The 19466-nt window shown below is 36.6% G+C and overlaps 1 protein-coding gene across 6 annotated transcripts in view; it reads right to left on the bottom strand.

Moving 5' to 3' along the window:
• The window catches only part of SYTL5 (synaptotagmin like 5), a 221133-nt gene that overhangs the window by 87668 nt on the left and 113999 nt on the right, over positions 1-19466 (bottom strand). For all 6 annotated transcript variants that reach the window (XM_039475397.2, XM_074391440.1, XM_074391444.1 and 3 more), the window contains exon 2: positions 17982-18451. In XM_039475397.2, the coding sequence (XP_039331331.1) occupies positions 17982-18100 (119 nt within the window). In that variant the 5' untranslated portion in view covers positions 18101-18451. The remainder of the gene's footprint in view (positions 1-17981; positions 18452-19466) is intronic.

Genomic DNA, 19466 nt, shown 5'->3' with positions numbered 1-19466 from the left:
CATAAAGTAGAGTCCCCAAACATCCTGTTAGGAACATGCGGCATGAGTGAGAAATCTTCATTGTTTTAAGCCACTAAGAGTTTGGAGTTGTTACTGCAGCATCACTTAACCTATCGTGACTGATAAACACACAAGTTAATTCTTAATCTGGCTGGCTCCCACTTACTTTTTAAATTTTTAGTTTTACTGCTGCTTGCCCAGGGAGATTTTCTCTGACCACTGAATCTACAGCAGCTTCACATTCTTTAATTTTCTTTGGTGCTGTATAGATGCATTTATATTAACATATAAATTGGTAACCTGTATGTAGTTGAAATTTGTAAAGACTGCAAAGATTAACAATCTTGATCATTGTTGAATGATAGAATCTTTTCATTTCTGTATTCTAGTGATATATTGGATGTTTTTTTTCTGTCCCTTTATAAAAAATGTAATATGCATTAAAAAGACTTCTTGCTTTATCATCACATAGACACATTTCTTTCAAATCAGGAATTGCTTTCATTAAAATTCTTCTCACATTTGTGTGGCATTATTCTCTTGTGTTATCTTGTCTAGACCAAATTGTACTGAACACCTTTTTACACCAGACAAGACAGGAATTTTAGAATGGAAGCAATTAGCTGCCTTGAAGAGGAAACCATGAATAAACAATTTATAAAGTATCTTTAATTCCTTACTGCTTTTAAACAAGGCTCAAGAGACATAATGAGCAAGCAAGGATTACACAGTGGCCCAGAGCATAGGGTTCTAAAGTCAGAGTGCCTGGGTTCAAGTCCTGGCTATACCATTTATTTCCTCTAAGAACTTAAGACAATTATGTAACATCTCTGTGTCTCAAGACTTAAGGAAACTTAATCGCTTTGTGTCTCAAAATATTTCCTCTGTAAAAACAGCCTCACAGTGTTGTTGTGAGCATTAAGTAAGACAAAGCTTGTAAGTGTTTAGCACAGTTTGACACATAATAATTATGGAATAGACAATTATGTGTCTCCCAATATCTGTTATCTTTCTCTTCTTTATTAGTGGAACATCTAGCTAGACTCATGGCCATTCAGAATAAAACTAGATTTCTCAGTATTTCTTGCAGTTAGGTTTTGTCATGATACTAAACGCTGGCCAGTGGAATGTCATCAGAAATGATATAACTCTAGGTCATGCCTTTAATGAAATAGGGAGGATCCCTTTCTCTTGACCCTTTCCCCCTTCCCAGAATCTGGGATGAGAACATAAGAATGAATCATTCTGGATCAAGAGCTAAACTTTCAACATGGTGGAGCAACAAAAGATAGGGAGTTCAGACACCCACTTTAATGGGGCCCCCATAACAATACCACAAAGCCACCAATCAACCCAGACTTTTACATTAGACAGGAATATGTTGCCATCTTAAGATCTTAAGTCATGATTATAATTGGTCTCTGTCACCTGCAGCCAAACCTATTTCCCAATAAATACAATAAGAATTCAGGAAATATTAACTTGTATTCTTTCTTCCACTTGCAGAAATGATGCTGTCAGATTTTGCTTCAGCGTCTGACATAATGCCTGCAAGCTAAACACTTCTTTAGAACTAGTGTTGCATATTCCATTAAGAGAGCAAGGCCACAGTGACCGACAAAATCTATTTTCAACAATAAGAAAAAAATCACTAAAATAATATATGCGGACAGAATAATGTTATAGCAGCTTGATTCTAATGCCTGCACTGCTCCTTGCACTCCCATATTTTGTAAGATTCAGGGACAATGCCATCAACACTGTGTTATTTCATATTTGCCTCAGGAAAATCTGGGGCTGACCAGACCTTCTCTCTGTACTCTGAATATAAAAAGTTTACACTTTCATTTTGTCTGTAGCTTCCATATGCAGTACCTATTATTAAAACCTAAATTTCACAACACTTGGCCACGTAATAACACGCACTTTACTTCACATGTTAATATGGCTTGGCTGTGTCCCCACCCAAATCGCATCTTGCATTTCAGCTCCCATAATTCCCATGTGATGTGGGAGAGATCCGTGGGAGGTAATTGAATCATTTGGGTAGATCTTTCCCATCCTATTCTGATGACAGTGAGATCTCATGAGATCTGATGCTTTTATAAAGGGGAATTTCCCTGTGCGAGTTCTCTTGTCTGCCACCATGTGAGACGTGCCTTTGACCTTCCACCATGATTGTGAAGCCTCCCTAGCCATGTGGAACTGTGAGTCTATTAAACCTCTTTCTTTCGTAAATTATGCAATCTCAGGTATGTCTTTATCAGCAGCATGAAAACAGACTAATAAAGTAAATTGGTACTAGTAGAGTGGGACACTGCTGAAAAGATACCCAAAAATGTGGAAGCAACTTTGGAACTGGGGAACAGGCAGAGGTTAGGACAGTTCAGAGGGCTCAGAAGAAGACAAGAAGATGTGAGAAACTTTGAAACTCCCTAGAGATCTGTTGAATTGCTTTGACCAAAATGCTGATAATGATATGAATAATGAAATCCAAGCTGAGGTGGTGTCAGATGGAGATGAGGAACTTGTTGGGAACTGGAGCAAAGGTGACTCTTATTATGTTTTAGCAAAGGGACTGGCAGCATTTTGCCTCTGCCCTAGAGATTTGTGGAATTTGGAACTTGAGAGAGATGATTTACAGTATCTGGGGGAAGAAATTTCTAAGCAGCAAGGTATTCAAAATGTGACTTGAGTGCTGTTCAAAGCATTCAGTTTTAGAAGGGAAAAAGAGCATAAAAGTTTAGAAAATTTGCAACCTGACAATGCTATAGAAAAGAAAATTCCATTTTCTTAGGATAAATTCATACAGGCTGCAGAAATTTGCGTAAGTAACACGGAGCCAAATGTTAATCACCAAGGCAATGAAGAAAATGTCTCCAAGGCATGTAAGAGACCTTTGGGGCAGCCCTCCCATCACAGGCCCAGAGGAAAAAATGGTTTCATGGGCCGGGCCCAGGGTCTCTAGGCTGTGTGCAGCCTAGGGACTTGGTGCCCTGCATCTCAGCTGCTCCGGCTGTGGTTGAAAGGGGTCAACATAGAGCTCAGACAATGGCTTCAGAGAATGCAAGCCCCAAGCCTTGGCAACTTCCCCATGGTATTGAGCCTGCAAGTGCACAGAAGTCAAGAATTGGGGTTTGTGAACCTCCACATAGATTTCAGAGGATGTATGGAAATGCCTGGATGCCTAGGCAAAAGTTTGCTGCAGGGGCAGGGCCCTCATGGAAAACCTCTACTAGAGTAATGTGGAAGAGATATGTGGGGTCAAAGCCCCCACACAGAGTCCCTATTGGGGCACTACCTAGTGAAGCTGTGAGAAGAAGGCCATCATTCCCCAGACCCCAGAATGGTAGATTCACTGATGGCTTGTGCCATGTGCCTGGAAATGCCACAGACACTCAACACCAGCCTGTGAAGGCAGCCAGGAGGGAGGCTGTATCCTGCAAAACCATGGAGGTGAAGCTTCCCAAGACCATGGGGATCCACCTCTTGCCTCAATGTGACCTGGATGTGAGGCATGGAGTTAAAGGAGATCATTTTGGAGCTTTAAGATTTGACTGCCCCACTGGATTTCAGACTTGCATAGGGACTGTAGCCCCTTCATTTCGGCCAACATCTCCCATTTGGAATGGCTGTATTTACCCAATGCCTGTAACCATTGCATCTAGGAAGTAACGAACTTGCTTTTGATTGTAAAGGTTCATAGGTGGAAGGGACCTGCCTTGTCTCAGATGAGACTCTGGACTGTGGACTTTTGAGTTAATGCTAAAATGAGTTAGGACTTTGGGGAACTGTTGGGAAGGTATGATTGGTTCTGAAATGTGAGGACATGATATTTGGTAGGGGCCAAGGGTGGAATGATATGATTGGGCTGTGTTGCCACCCAAATTTCATGTTTAATTGTAGTTCTCATAATTTCCATGTGTTGTGGGAGGGACCTGGTGGGAGATAATTGAATCATTTTGGTGGATCTTTCACGTGCTAGTCTCATGATAGTGAATAAGTCTCATGATATCTGATGGTTTTATAAAGGGGAGTTTCCCTGCACAAGTTATCTTCTCCTGTCTGCCACAATGTGAGATGTGACTTTCACCTTTCGCCTTGTCTGTGAGGCCTCCCCAGCCATGTGGAACTGTGAGTCCATTAAGCCTCTTTCTTTTGTAAATTGTCCAGTCTCAGGTATGTCTTTATGAGCAGCATGAAAATGGACTAATACACATGTCGTACCATTGCTTTGACAAGAACACATGGAAATACATTATGATTCCCATTTTGTAGATAAGAAAGTAGAATCTCCGAGAGGCAACTTGTGGGTCACAGAGCTATTAAATAAGGATGTCAGGATTCAGATCCAGATTTTTATATTCCAAAATCTGCACTCTTCCCACACATAAGGATCCTCTCACTGGCTCTCAATATATTAAAATATTTTTGCTAAGAAAAGACCCTGTATTTATTAATGACTGTTGTTTCTTTCCTAGCTGTGCAAAGCCATACTGAGCATACTCAAAGTTAAGCCTCAGTGAACATAGAAGTTTTCTTCTGCCTGCCCTGCTTCTTTCAACATGTGGCATCTGCCCAAATTGGATCTTATCATGAAGTCTCTCATGATAAACATTCCCCAACAGGCCATTCTTCAACAAGCATGACTCTATCTTAATACATTTTATATAACTTTTGATTAGTTTTCAAATCAAAGGCTATTAAAAGAATCAAGACTCTCTGAGAACTGGGAAAAAGTTTTGCATAGATAAAAATCTGCTTAAGAGAAAGTAACAAGGAGTGGGAGTAAAAGAACACTTGTTTAGATAAAGAAGTCTTGTGAATTCTGCCAATTTCATGTTTAGAAATAGTCTCAAGGAAAGAGAGCATTGTGAAATCTTCATATCTGCAGAAGACACTTCCTGGTATTAAAAAGCTTGGCTCATAGGAGTATGCTGGAAAGTCTCACAAAACCATGTCAACAGGCAATTGACAAAACAAACAAACAAACAAAACAACCTCCCCCCCCCAAAAAAAAACTAAAAGAAGAAGGAGCAATAATACTGAAAAGTAACAATTTTAAGGAAAATAATTAAAATCACAGAAATATAAGGAAGAACTTAACCAATCCTTTTCAACCCAAGAGAATCAACGACTTATTACAGATTCTCCAAAAACATTAAATGTCTTCATATATGCAAAGGGACAATGACTCAAGCATTCATTCTGAATTATTTTTAAAAAGGACGATGGAGACAAAACAGTAAACATTATCTGTTCCTGTAAGGTAATGCTGATAGTGACTTCTGTCAAACTTTGCCTGACATCTCACCCTTGCTTAGATTCTTCTCCTTCCCTGTGCTGCTTTCCCTACTACAGTAGTTTATGGCTTCTCTTTAATAAATCACTTGCACACAAATCATGAGCTCAAGGTCTGCCTCTGAGGGAACCCAACCTAAGACAGGGATCTTATAAATTATATGACAAAGACAGCTCATTACAACTCCAAAGGAGTCAGGAATCACTACACTTTGATACCTTGCTGTTTATTAACTATAGTCTTAAAATCATACCAGAAATGTATCTCATATGTAATTAGCAAACCAACCTTCTCAAATGGAGGCATCTTAAAATAACTATTGTCTCAATTTCCTGGCCCATAAAGGAATAAGAATGCATTTTGCTAATTTGAAACCCAAAGAGTATCTTGCTTGATTATCAAAAACATCAGAAAGTCTTGTTATCAATATGATAAATCACTCAGAAAAAGTGGAGATGGAGATAGAATCAGTACAGCAAGAAGTAGGAAAGCTGCATTTCTTTTAAAAACAGCCAAGATAAAATGCTGGGCTTTTAAAAATATTTACGATCACAATGCAATGATAGAATTGACTTGATAGAAGAAAATTGGGCATTCATACAAAAAAAAAAAAAAAAAAAAAAAAAAAAACCCTGACACTTCAAAAAGACCATGTTGCTCTTGAAAAATTCTTTTAAACCACTTCTGCTGTTGAATATGGACACATAATAGAGGATTTCCATTTTAATTTTTATAGATATGTAGCTGAAATTTATTTCTAAAATGACTCTAAATTGAATTCCTGCAAAATAAATATGGTGGGGAAGGGGTTATAGGTTCAGCAAAGGCAGTTATCAGTACTCATTTTTTCCCATTTTACCTTTTTAGGTGATACTTATGGGGATTCACATTTTCATACATAAAGGTTATTACAAAACACTTCAAGCAGTTTTCCTAGTTGTCAGTATCAGTACGTGATACAAGAAATGTCATCATTTATTTGAAATTTGTTGAATATGAATATAAAGTTTCCTTTATGTGTAGTTCTTTCATTGCATGCTTCACCAAAAACCATCACTGGCAATTAATTACAAACTTTTAGATTCTATGAAAGGAAGATGAAATTTGTGCTAAGGAATAAACAATCTGATCCACCAGATGCATGGTCTTAACTGAATTGATTTTCCCAGATTGGTGGTTTTTAAATTTAAAGAAAATATTAATCAAAATATGAATCACAATATAAGACAGAGGATTTAAGAATGAGAATGTTCATGGAAATAAGAATAAATAGTTAAGAAAAACCTTGCACATTCATGTTATTTGGAAAAAATTTACGTTACAAAATCTTATCCAGCCAATAAAAATGCTTACAAATAATTTTTAATGACATAAAAATGTTAAGAAATAATGTAAAACAAAAATAAAGGATAGAATTTACATATACATACTGTATATGTAAATTTCCAACTATATAAAAATTGCATATATATATATAAACATACACACACGCACACACACACACACACACACATACAAATGAAAGAAAGGAAATACAATGCAAATGCAGACTATTCACCTCTGGGAAGTGGAATTCTATGTGAGCCTTTAACGTTCATATTACGTGGTTATCTAATTTTGTATAATAAGCCCATTGACTCTATATTGAAGATATGTATCAGAAGATATTAAATATTTGTTTAAATGGATTGATGTTTATGCTATTTTAAAAATTGCAGACATTGATGCCCTTTATAGATCCGAGGACAATACTGGGATTAAAAACTTTAAAAAATTGTTTGCTGTGTAAACATTTTGTTAATTTAGTTATTTGCATTAAATATTTAAATTATTTAATTAATTAATTCCTCTGCAATAAAAGAATAATTATAAAAATTATGAAATGCATGTTAGCCTGATCTTATTATAAATTTAAATTGGTTAAACTATAATTCCTATTCATATAGGAACATTCTTATTAGATTACTATTGATATAAAATGGTCATCTGCCTGAAATCTAAAATGTTAGATGTGACATTTTTATTAGTGAAGTTTTCACTTATATTATTTTCCTAGGAATGAAATACCTATTTCTCCAAGGATATAGTTGATATTAGATATTTCTTTATGAACTGACTTATCTTTGAGGGAGTGGATCTTCTTTACTCCCCTTTCCAGCTCCAACATTCAGCCATGTTCTGGATTACATGGGCTTTATTGTTCTGTTTCTGTAATTTACAGTGAAAGGGAACGGTACTTTCTTGGGATGTGAGTGTCAATTAACTCCTGCTTCCCAGCGGCATGTTTTCTGCACCAATTCTGGCTAGAGACAATACACAAAGAAGGGAAAGGGTAGTAAAATGGGAATATGGAGGAGAGTAAAAAATATACAGAGGACCCTTTAACAACATAGGTTTGAACTGCCCTGGTTCATCTATACAAGGATTTTAAAATGTAAGCACAGTCAGCTCTCCGTAATCTTGAGTTTCAAAGAAAGATTGAAAACACAGTATTTGTGGGATACGAAACTCACATTTACAGTGGACCAACTCTCCCCATACACAGTTTCCACAAGGCCAACTGTAGCCTTGAGTATATGGGAATTTTGGTATACACCAATGTCCTGAAACGAATCCCCAGTCTATACTGAATATCTCTTTGTATAGACTGTCTCCACATATAGATATATATGTAGAGAGAAAGCCTATCTCTCTATACATTTTTTATATAATCTAGGTATTTGAAATAATATAAATATAATAATATGAATATAATATAGACACATTAATAATTTGAAATAATATAGATATCTATATAGAGACTTATATAGATACAAATAATAGATATACTCTCAGGTAACAATCTTACTTATGACTATGGTGACCTATTATTTCAAACCTCCCAGAAAATGTTCTAAAATAGCTAGAAGAAAATAATTCTAATGTTTCTTACATAGGAAAAGATAAATATTTAAGGTGATGCATATCACAATTACACTGATTTAACCTTTACAAATTACTTAAATGTATAAAATTATAACATGTACCCTGAAAATGTGTGCATCTATTATATATCAATAAAACATAAAATATAAAAAAAATTAAAAATGGTCCAGCAAGTTTATTTATTTGGGCAATCCAATGTTTAACATGTTTCTGAATATCAGGTATCTGTGGCCCAGTGCCTATGGTGAGCCTTACAAGTAAAACTTCCTTGGAGAAAAATGCTGTAGAATCAAAATTTAGGTTAGTTTTCCTAAATGTAATTATATATCGAAATTAGTAAGATCTTTGGTAGGAAAACATCCAAAGTTTAAGGCAGATCTGGATTTTTTGTTCATTTCTCTATGACTCATTAAGCATTTGAATTCCATTAGGGAGCCAGTATGTTCATGCTGGGAGTTTCTGTTAATCCATTAAGAAGCTTTGTGGCAATTCTATTAGGATTAAACTAAAGTGTTTACCAAACTAGAAGTCCAGTCCAACAGTTCTCCTCATGTTTTATGGGGACAATGAGTCTTTAGGCTTTTGAGAAGGTCAAACTAATTTTGTTCTTAGTGGTAGAGCGATAAGATTTGGAAAAACAAACAAATGATCAAACATTAGTAGTGTATTAAAAGGGTATTACTGCTTGGTGCTTAGGCTCCCTGACTTCCAGGCTGAATATATAATTCTTGAACTCACTTCAAATCCATTTGAACCAAATATTTAACTTATCTGCAGGATTCCAAATAAGCAATTTGAATACACACTCCCCTCCTGTTTCTCTTTCCTTCTCTTCCCCTAGCACTGAAATGATGAAATCAATCACATTAAGAGAAAACCATAAGGTGAATGGCAGTTACTAGGCTGAGGTCTGTGGTCTCTTGAAAATACTAAGTTCTGGCTTGTTTAGTGGCCCATTTCAGCTGAGGCAGCCTTACAGAAGAAAACAAAATACATTTGCACACTAGTTTTCAATCAGCATCAGGAGTTGAACAATTTAAGAAATTCTTGTCAGTTTTCAGTGTGCAAGAGCAATGGCTCAATAAAAGTCATAGTAACTTTGGATAATGCCACACAACTTAGAGGTCAACACTGTCAGTAAATACCAGGCTAAGGAAATAATTTTTGTCTTATACAATTTCTCTGATAGCTATTAGGAAGGTTGTGGGTAGACTTTCAATAGCGTCTGAATAGGTGCAGTCCTGGCATAAGCATCACAACAAGGAAAGGGTAGAAGTATGGAACGAGGCAACCTCAGCTCTGTTGTTTCCCAGTGGAAAGATTATTTAGTCTCTCTACAGTTCAGGTGCCACAGCTGTAGTACACTATAGTACTACCTACTTCAGAGATTACACGGGGATTAAGTGAGGAAACATTTGTGAATTGGATAATACATTCTGTGGTGTGAGGTAGGCATTGTATAGTTTGATGTCTATTTTTTTCTGGGACCCCTGCAAGGTCAGATAAAATTTTCAGAGGTTAAAAGTGGCCTAAGAATTGAATGTGGCCTCTGGAGCCAGTCTGTAGGGCTAGAAATCACAGTTCTGCCACTTACTAGTTGTGCAAACATGGACAAGTTATTTAACTTTGAACTGTCGGTTCCTCATCTGTAAATGGAAATATTAATAGTTCCTAACTCACGGGTAAAATGAGTTTATATCCTTTCCTTTACAATGTTGTAGGATCTTCTATTTCTTAGTATTTTCTATGCCTCCAGGTTTACTTTACTGTTACTCTACTAGAGGCAACAAAACACATTTAAGTTGTTTCAGAACATGAGCTACTACAGATTGGGTGAGGCATAATCTGGAGGTGGTGAAACCCTATGACATCTAACCTCCCAGACAGGTGCCCATGCTCCATCTCTAACAGACATCTCTATCCCAACTCTAATTTCTTGGACTACAGATATTCTGTTTCTTCCTGAGATGCCTATCAGGACTTTTGGGTATATGTAGCTATTTCCAAGGATTAGAACCTACAAAGATATTGTCTCAATCACCAAAGATCAGTAAACTATGGCCACTGGGATCAAATCCAGCCAGCATATTGGTAAATGAAGTTTTATTGGAACAAAACCACTCCCCTCTCTTTTTAAAAACATATTGTCTATTGCTGTTTTTATACTGCAATGGCAAAGTAGTTGTAGTGGAGAACATATGGCCCATAGAGCCTAAAATATTTACTATCTGGCCATTTACAGAAAACATTTGTTAACCCCTAGTCTATTTCATGGATAAAGCCCAATCCATGATTGTGAACTCCTTAGATTGTGTCTCTGCTCATCTCCATTATGCCAAAAATAAAAACAGCACTTGGACCATAGAAGGTGCTCAACAAACTTTGATTAATTCTGACTTTTGAGGGTTGTACAGTGCTTTTGGCTACATATAAAAGAAAATATAATTCAAATTGCTATAAATAGTAATAAAACATATGGCTTAAATAACAATCTCAGAGGTGTGGCGGGTTCTAGTGTGTCAGGATGCTGAAGAAAATTTTCTGCCATTCTTTTGGCTCAGCTTTGTTGACATGCTAGTTTTTGTCCTTAATGGCAACTGGGATAATATGTTTCATTGAACATGTCCAGTGGAAAAAAGACCTTCGATAAAATCTGGACTATATGTCTGAGTGGATCATGTTTGGCCTCATGTCCACCTCCATACCAATGATAGTTTCTAGAGGATTATCAGTGTTGGTATGGTTAATTATTTAAAAATTCACTGCTATTTACACACCTACAGCGAACCCATTTTTGACAAAGGTGCAAAGAACATACACTGGGGAAAAGACAGTCTCTTCAATAAATAGTGCTGGGAAAACTGGATATCCACATGCTGAAGAATGAAACTAGACCCTATCTCTTAGTGTATACAGAAATCAAATCAAAGTCATTTAAAGATTTAAATCTAAGACCTCAAACTATGAAACTACTACAAGAATACATTGCAGAAAATCTCTAGGACATTGGTTTTGGCAAAGACTTCTTGAGAAATACCCCAAACGCATGGGCAATCAAAGCAAACATGAACAAACAAGATCATATCAAATTAAAAAGTTTCTGCCCAGCAAAGGATATAGTCATCAAAGAGACAACCCACAGAATGAGAGAAAATATCTACAAACTACCCTTCAGACAAGGGATTAATGACCAGAAGACATAAGGAACTCAAACAACTCTATAGGAAAAATAATCTAATAATCAGATCAAAAAATGGGCAAAAGATTTAAATAGAGATTTCTCAAAAGAAGACATACAAATGGCAAACAGGCCTATGAAAAGGTGCTCAACAACATTGATCATCAGATAAATGCAAGACAAAACTACAAGGAGATTGTTTTACCCCAGTTAAAAAGGCTTTTATTCAAGACAGGTAATAAAAAATGCTGGCAAGGATGCAGAGGAAGAGGAACTTTCATATACTGTTGGTGAAAATGTAAATTAGTACGACCACTATATAGAACAGTTTGGAGGTTCCTCAAGAAACTACAAATTGATCTACCATATGATCCAGCAATCCTACTCCTAGGTATATACCCAAAAGAAAGGAAACTGGTATATCAAAGAGATCTTAATGCCTATGCTTGCTGCAGCACTGTTCACAATAACTAAGATTTGGAAGCAGCCTAAGTGTCCTTCAACAGATGAATGGATAAAGAAAATGTTGTACACATACACAATGGAGTACTATTCAGCTATAAAAAAGAACGTGATCCAGTCATTTGCAACAACATGAATGGAACTAGAGATCACTACGTTAAGTGAAATAAGCCTGGCACAGAAAGATAAACTTCGTATGTTCTCACTTATTTGTGGGATTTAAACATCAAATCATTGAACTCCTGGACATAGATAGTAGAAGAATGGTTACCAGAGTCTGGAAATGGCAGTGTGGGACTGGGGTGAGGGAAGAGGAGATGGTTAATGGGTCCAGAAAAATAGAATGTATGAATAAGACCTACTATTTGATAGCATAGTATGGTCACTATAGTCAACAATAACTTAATGATATATTTTAAAGTAAAGAATTTAATTGGATTATTTGTAACTCAAGGGATAAACGCTTGAGGAGATGGATACCCCATTCTCCATGTTGTGCTTGTTTTACATTGCATGCCTGTATCAAAACATCTCATATACCTCACAAATATATATACCTACTATATACCCACAAATATTTAAAACAGTTTTTTTTTTAATTTTTTGAGATGGATTCTTGCTCTGTCACCCAGGCTGGAGTTCAGTGGTGTGATCTTGGCTCACTGCAACTTCTGCCTCCCAGGTTCAAGGGATTCTCCTGCCTCAGCCTCCTGAGTAGCTGGGACTACAGTCACGTGCCACTACATTCAGCTAATTTTTTGTATTTTTTAGTAGAGATGGGGTTTTACCATGTTAGGCAGGATGGTCTCGATCTCCTGACCTCATGATCGGCCCACCTCGGCCTCCCAAAGTACTGGAATTACAGGCGTGAGCCACTGCACCTGGTCTAAAATAGTTTTTAAAAAATTTTTAAAAATTGTGAGAAAAAATTAAAAAAAAAAAAAACACTGCTAGAGCTGAATAAAACTTAGATTTGGACAGAAAGGAAGAAAGGAGAAATGTATGTTGTAAGGCAATCAATAGATTCTACCACTGAGGCAAGCCCAAGAGTAGGTGCCAAAGGAAACATACGTGCAAATATGTTTTCATGCATGGTAGTCAAATAGAAATGATGTCCCCTTAGTGAGAATAAAGCTCACAATATACTGCTGAAATGGAATAGTCACTAATAAGTTGAGGATTTTTAACTATAAGTCAATATCACAAAGTAGATATTTAACAGTAGTTGTTTCTAGGTGTGGGAGATCAAATAGAGTAAAAATTTGTTAATGAGAATTTTTTGGGGTACATATTATGACACATGTACAGTTACATGTTAGTCTGAGTTCTTTTGAAGTGAAAAGCAATTTAAGGTAGGAAATAATCAACAATGATTTCCATTTTGTGCTTCCAAATTGTCAGTATTTTTAATCCATTTGCAATAATTGTTGATAGCTCAATTTTATTCACATTTCTTTTTTTCTTCATTGCAGGAAAGCTGTCAATAAATTTGAGTGACTTGTTCTCCATAGAGAACGTTAAAAATACTCTCACCCTCTAATAGTGAAAACCTGTGTCTAGCTATCTTCTACCATTCCTTCCTACTTAGTCTGAAGGAGAAGACTATATGTAAATATATTTGAACCTCTTGAATGAACTTAAAATGCAATGGTAGTAGGCAGATACCTATTTCCCAGCTGATGATTTATTCCTGGAGGTAATTATCAGGCTTGTCATGTGCCTTCTGGGTGTTGGGCAGTAAAGCTGTCAATAAATTTGACTGACTTGTTCTCCACAGAGAACGTAAAGGTGGAGCACCTTTATGAGTCCCCAAAGACCAGTCTCACCTTAATCAATGCCATACTTTAGTGGGTATGTGGACTGTGAAGCATATTTGGGTGTCAGGCCTAAAATATTGATTCAGTACAATTTTTACACTTTTTCACTCCTCTACTTTTTTTTTTTAAATCTCAAAGGACAACCTGTTCAAATAAACATGCAAACAAACAATAAATCCACTGCTTCTCAAACTCCAGTTTACCAACTTTTCAGAAGTGTATTCTTTGTAATATTTATAAGTCTAAAAAAAATTTGATTTTCATTTTCTTCTGAAACTGATTAGTACAGTCTGAAGGTGGTTTTGTGATTCATGGTAAACAGCCAAAACATAGTTGACCTATAGTTGCCAACGTGAAAAGGACTTTTCACATTTCAGAGGCAAGCACAAATGTTCACCTTCTGTGTGAAACCATTGTTTCAATTTCTATGTTATTCATAATTAATTACTTCTTCCTTTAGACTACCCCAAAAATATCAATTTATACCTCTGTAGCATGATGAAAAGTATTGTAATAGCAAGCACCAAAAGTTTACTGCTGTAATAAAATCTGCTACCCACCTAAATTTCTTGTGTTGATGGTTTTGGAGGATATCAAGGAAAAAGGACTACATTCTCTGGCCTGGCAAAGACAAGAATAAGGAATAGCCATAAGTGGTGAGATGCAAGGAGAGAGGAGAGTTCAACAGAAGCAGGGATACAGAGCCAGGATGAGCTACACAATTCACAAAAGTGTGGTAATGGGGGCTATAGCCAGTTTTATATAAATTTCTGAGACAGTTAAGGAATCTGTGTGAACTTAACTAGACCACTGGGTGCCCAGATACTTTGTTAAACATTATTTCCGGATGTTTCTGTGAGGGTGTTTCTGTATGAGATTAACATTTGAATCAGTAGACTGAGTAAAGCAGGTTGCCCTCCCCAATATGGATAGGCCTCATCTAATCTGCTGAAGGTCTGAATAGAGTAAAAAGCTGAGAAAGAATGAATTTTCTCTCTCTGTCTTCAAGCTGGGACATCAGATTTCCCTTGCTTTTGGCCATCAGACTTGAACTGGAACTTACACCGTCACCTCTCCCATTTCTCAGGCCTTTGGACTCAGACTCAAATTATACCATCAGCTGTTTCAGGCATCCACTGTGGGTCTTGGAACATACTCCCTGTGGATAGGAGGGACTACTGTACTATGGTATATTTTCTACATTCATAATTGAAGAAGATGCTAAATTTTACTTAAGCCTGATAAAAATAAAAGTATAATTTTTCCTTAAGTTCACAGAGCCCCTAAATTCTATACCAGGATACCAGTTGGGTCACCTTTTTTTTTTTTTTTTTTTAATATCATCCTGTCTTTTCTCCAGAGTCCAGCATCGCATATAATATAATATAGGTGATAAATGTTTACAGAATTTATTTGCCATGCAGACCTACTGGACTAGAGTTAAGCTACCCTAAACTGATTTAGGTTTCACTTAAATTCATAATAAAAGGAGGGCGATTCAGAGGAGGATAAAGGGAGAAAAGCCAACAGGAAGTTGTACTATCTGACTTAATCTTGGGCTTCTTTATTTCACTTGTATTTTTTTTTCTTTACCAGTATGTAAACCACAATGACTGTGATAAAAATTGTTGGGAAGATCACAGTTTGTAAATCAAATGAGCCAAAATCTTTTACTTTAATGTTCACCTTTCAGACTTATATTTCCCCTGAAATGAACTTTATTAAATAGCAACAGCTTTGGTAATACAAACTTCATAGTGTCTCAGATTGGTTTTTCCAGAAAGGAATTCTGCTATGTAGATTTGTGTGCAAGCAACTTACGCAGAGCTCTCAGGAGAAATATGTAAGGGAGTAAGGGAGGCAGGAGAAGGTAGCAAGAAGGGCTAAGCCAAGGGTGTGATTTTTAGGTGAAGTCCAGCCTCAGCATCATCCCATGGGAAGCTCTGGAGCTTAAGTTGCATTGCAGTCTGTTCCGCCTTGAGGCAAAGGATTTCTGTACCTGTCAGCAACTCAAGTTTGCCTGGCACTTGTGTCTCTTTAATACTAGAGAAACTCCAGTCAGCCGAAGGAAATTTTGTATTTCAAGTCCTTAGAAGTAAAGTGCATGAAAACTAGGAGATGAGAGGGACTCTAGGGGATCTGAATAGACCACTGATAGTGTTCACTCCAACTAGTAAATCAAGGGCAACACAAACCAACTATAGGGCTAATAATTATAATCAACAATTTTTGAGTGCTTACTGTATGCTGGCATTGGTCTAAGCTGTTTATAATATTAGCTTATTTAATCCTTAGAACAATCTTATGAGGCCACTAATATTTATGTTGTAAAATGAGGAAACTAGATTTGTCTATGGAAGCATCTTGTTTAAAGTGACACAAATATTTCATGGCAAAACTAAGATTTCAACTCTGGCTGTGTGATTCAACAGCATACACCCTCAGCATCATGCCACCCACGTTGGGATGACTTCTCAATACACCAAGCTGTTAAGAGTGGTGGAGCCTGAGTCATGTTACAGGAGCTCAGAACAAAATGAGACAACTCATCTAATGCAGTTAGTGCAGATCGAACAAAGAGACAAGACATAGCTTTAGAAAATCTGCTTTCTATAGAAGTATCTCTTGCATTTATAAAGAGCCTTTCTTATGCTACCCTCAAAAAAGTTTGAAGAGCCAGGAAACCAATGACTTTATTCTTGATACTCTATTGTATATTACACAATTTAGCTGAATTTACTTATAGGGAATAAGAAAAGACCAGGGAAGAAAAATTGAATGAGAAAAAGAAATATAGGGTATAATAATTAATACAAGTTCTTGATAATGACAGAAACAAATATTCTGAATGAAGTCCTATTCATTGTACTTCAGTGTTTCTGGGGATCTAGTTATTAAATCGTTTCTTCCCATAGAAAGTGATTTTTAATTCCCCTTAGAATGTCATCAATTCCTAGTTAATATGCCACCCCTTATAAACAACATAATTTTTTGCAGTGCATTACACAATTTAGTTACTTTTAATGACTTGACTAGTAATGTCAAAAATATTATTCATGATTTCTTTAAAGTCATTAGCTATGTTTTATTGCCACCTGAATTCTAGGCATAGAAAAAGTACAATAATTTTTATCAAAACCTTTGTTTCTTCAAGATTAGTTGAGTATCTTGGTAAACGAGAAATGAATCTTCTGGGCTCTTAACTGTGAAATAAACATCAATCAAGAATATTTAAATGTATTTCCATTTCTAAAGAAGCTAGTGGCTTTAGGTACATTAAAGATTTTTGCAATATGTGAAGATAATAATCTGACACATTTTCTCCTCAGGTAAAATAAATATAAGCTTCTGATTGTGGCTTGTGAAGCCATACAAGACACAAAAACTACACATTGCATGGTTGGCAGTGACTGAGGAGGGAACTCTATTTCTGCTCCTTTTTTCTGGGGTGAGGGGTAATACAAATATATTAAAAAACAAAAACATTACAGGCAGCAGCCAATCACAGTGGATGTTGCAAATGATCAGAACAATGATGTGACCAATTAGAGCAGGTGATGCAACCAATCAGAATTGATGCTGGATGAAATACTAAGTGAAGTCATACACAGGAAACCAGCTAAAATATGAGCTCTGCCTACAGTGGATATGAAACTCAACTGTGCCCATATCATTCAACTTTCGTCAAAAGAAACTTATTTTAAAAAATTCAAGTGGTTTCTGGAGTATAATGGGAATTTTTTACTCTCTAGGTCCCTTTCTTCTCCCAGCTGTGTGGGAGGCAAATACCCGGTAAATTGATCTGACAAAGGCATTACAAATAAATAATAGCTAACATTTATTGAACACTTAGGTAACAGGCACTACACATGTACAAACTTCCTTAATCTTTACAACAGGTCTATGAGGTGGGTACTATAATTATCTATGTTTTACCGATGAGGAAAACAAGGCACAGAGAGGTTGAGTAGCTTGCTCAAAGTCACATGACTAATATTTTCCAGAGTTGGTACTCAAACTTGGGTAGCCCTTCCTCTTCATTAGAAATTATGACTTTATTAGCAAATTAAGTGCTCTCTTCAACACCATTATTATTAGCTAAATTTCATCCTCATGTCTGGCTAAATGGTGAAACACCAAAGAAGTTTTCTGATGTTTGGGCTACTGCTGAGAACCCATGAAGTTCCTAACTGACATCTGTCTCCAGTGTGATTGCACTTGCCCCATTTCTGATCTAAATTGCTTCAAACAAACAGAAAGCAGTCAAAGAGGTCTGAAAAAATAAAAAGAATACTACCTTATTCTCTTGTCCTCCACTTTTTTCAAATATTCATCTCTCTTTAGGACTCCCAGGATCATTTCCTTCTCATGATCTAATAAAAATGACAGATTGATGAACTCGGAGTTCTTAGACATGGTATCAGCAGCAGCTCTCAGTAGCAATAGTTGAATCTTCAAGAGTGCGAATTGATATCTACAACTAAGATTCCCCCAGCCAACTCAGACTCACTCAGTTGTTTGGTGTAAAATTGATTTTACAAGGTCTCTGCAGAATTGCTGCTGGTAGTTAGGTATTCTTTCAGGATATACATAGAACAGCCTCCACTGGGATCGCACTCCAAGAAAGTCATCATGTTTTAACTGAAAAATATATCCAAAGCCTTTGCTGTGGTGTATAGTCAGGCAGCAGCTGAATTTAACTAACGATGCTCAACTTCAATTCTTCAGAACAGGAATCAGATCCACTGGGACGGTATGCAGAAAACACTAAGACGGTGGAGAAAACAAGAGGAGAGAAAAATTTAATTAGGCTATTTTTCCGACAGTACTTGTAAAACTGCCCAAATTTTGCAATTTTGTTGTACCTAACTCAAAAAACTATATTTTAAAACAGTAAACAACAGTAAAGACGCATTTATTAAATCCTTATTTAGTGCTTTTTTTTAACCAGGAAATATTATTTACATTTAGGTGATGCTTGGTTCTCTATGCAAATTCAGTTTTCTCCACTACAATTAGCTTTCTCTGCCAGCTGCATCACATTGCCACTCTTGCAGCTGACTGATGAGTGAATTGGGTCACCACTTTGGAACACTAAGTGCACAATCTGCACTGTCCATAACAGGTCAGAACCTTTAGATGGTTCCGTCCTTCTTTCTTCCTTCCTCCCCAAAACTAGGCCCACAACATAAAAGGCACTGCTGTTGAAACAAATATGAACCTCTGCTACTTGCAGTAACCTAAATAGATCTCACAAACATTGCTGAATTAAAAAATTAAGCTACAGGCTGGGTGTGGTGGCTCATGTCTGTAATCTCAACATTTTGGGAGGCCAAGGTGGGAGGATCTCTTGAGGCTGGAGTTCAAGACCAACCTGGGCAACATAGTGAGATCCATGTCTCTACAAAAAATTGAAAAATTAGCTTGGCATGGTGGCACACATCTGTAGTCCCAGGTACTTGGAAGGCTAAGACAGGAGGATCACTTGAGTTCAAGACTGTAGTGAGCTTTGGGATTGTGCCACTGCCCTATAGCCTGGGCAATAGACTGAGACCCTGCTTCTAAGAAAAAAAATTACATTATGGAAGAATTCATGAAAAATGATAGCATATATATATATAAAGTATATAACTTAGAAAAATATATACAATTTATAAACACACACATTCATAGTATAAATATATGCAGATAAGGAAATCACCAGGCCCTGGCTCTGATCCAAACTCTGGAGCACATTCTTTGTTTTTTTTTTTGAGATGGAGTTTCGCTCTTGTTACCCAGG

This window comes from Saimiri boliviensis, chromosome X (assembly GCF_048565385.1).
Source record: "Saimiri boliviensis isolate mSaiBol1 chromosome X, mSaiBol1.pri, whole genome shotgun sequence".
NCBI classification, from domain to species: domain Eukaryota; kingdom Metazoa; phylum Chordata; class Mammalia; order Primates; family Cebidae; genus Saimiri; species Saimiri boliviensis.
Note: the sequence above shows the minus strand (reverse complement) of the source record. Positions and strands in the feature narration are given on the sequence as shown.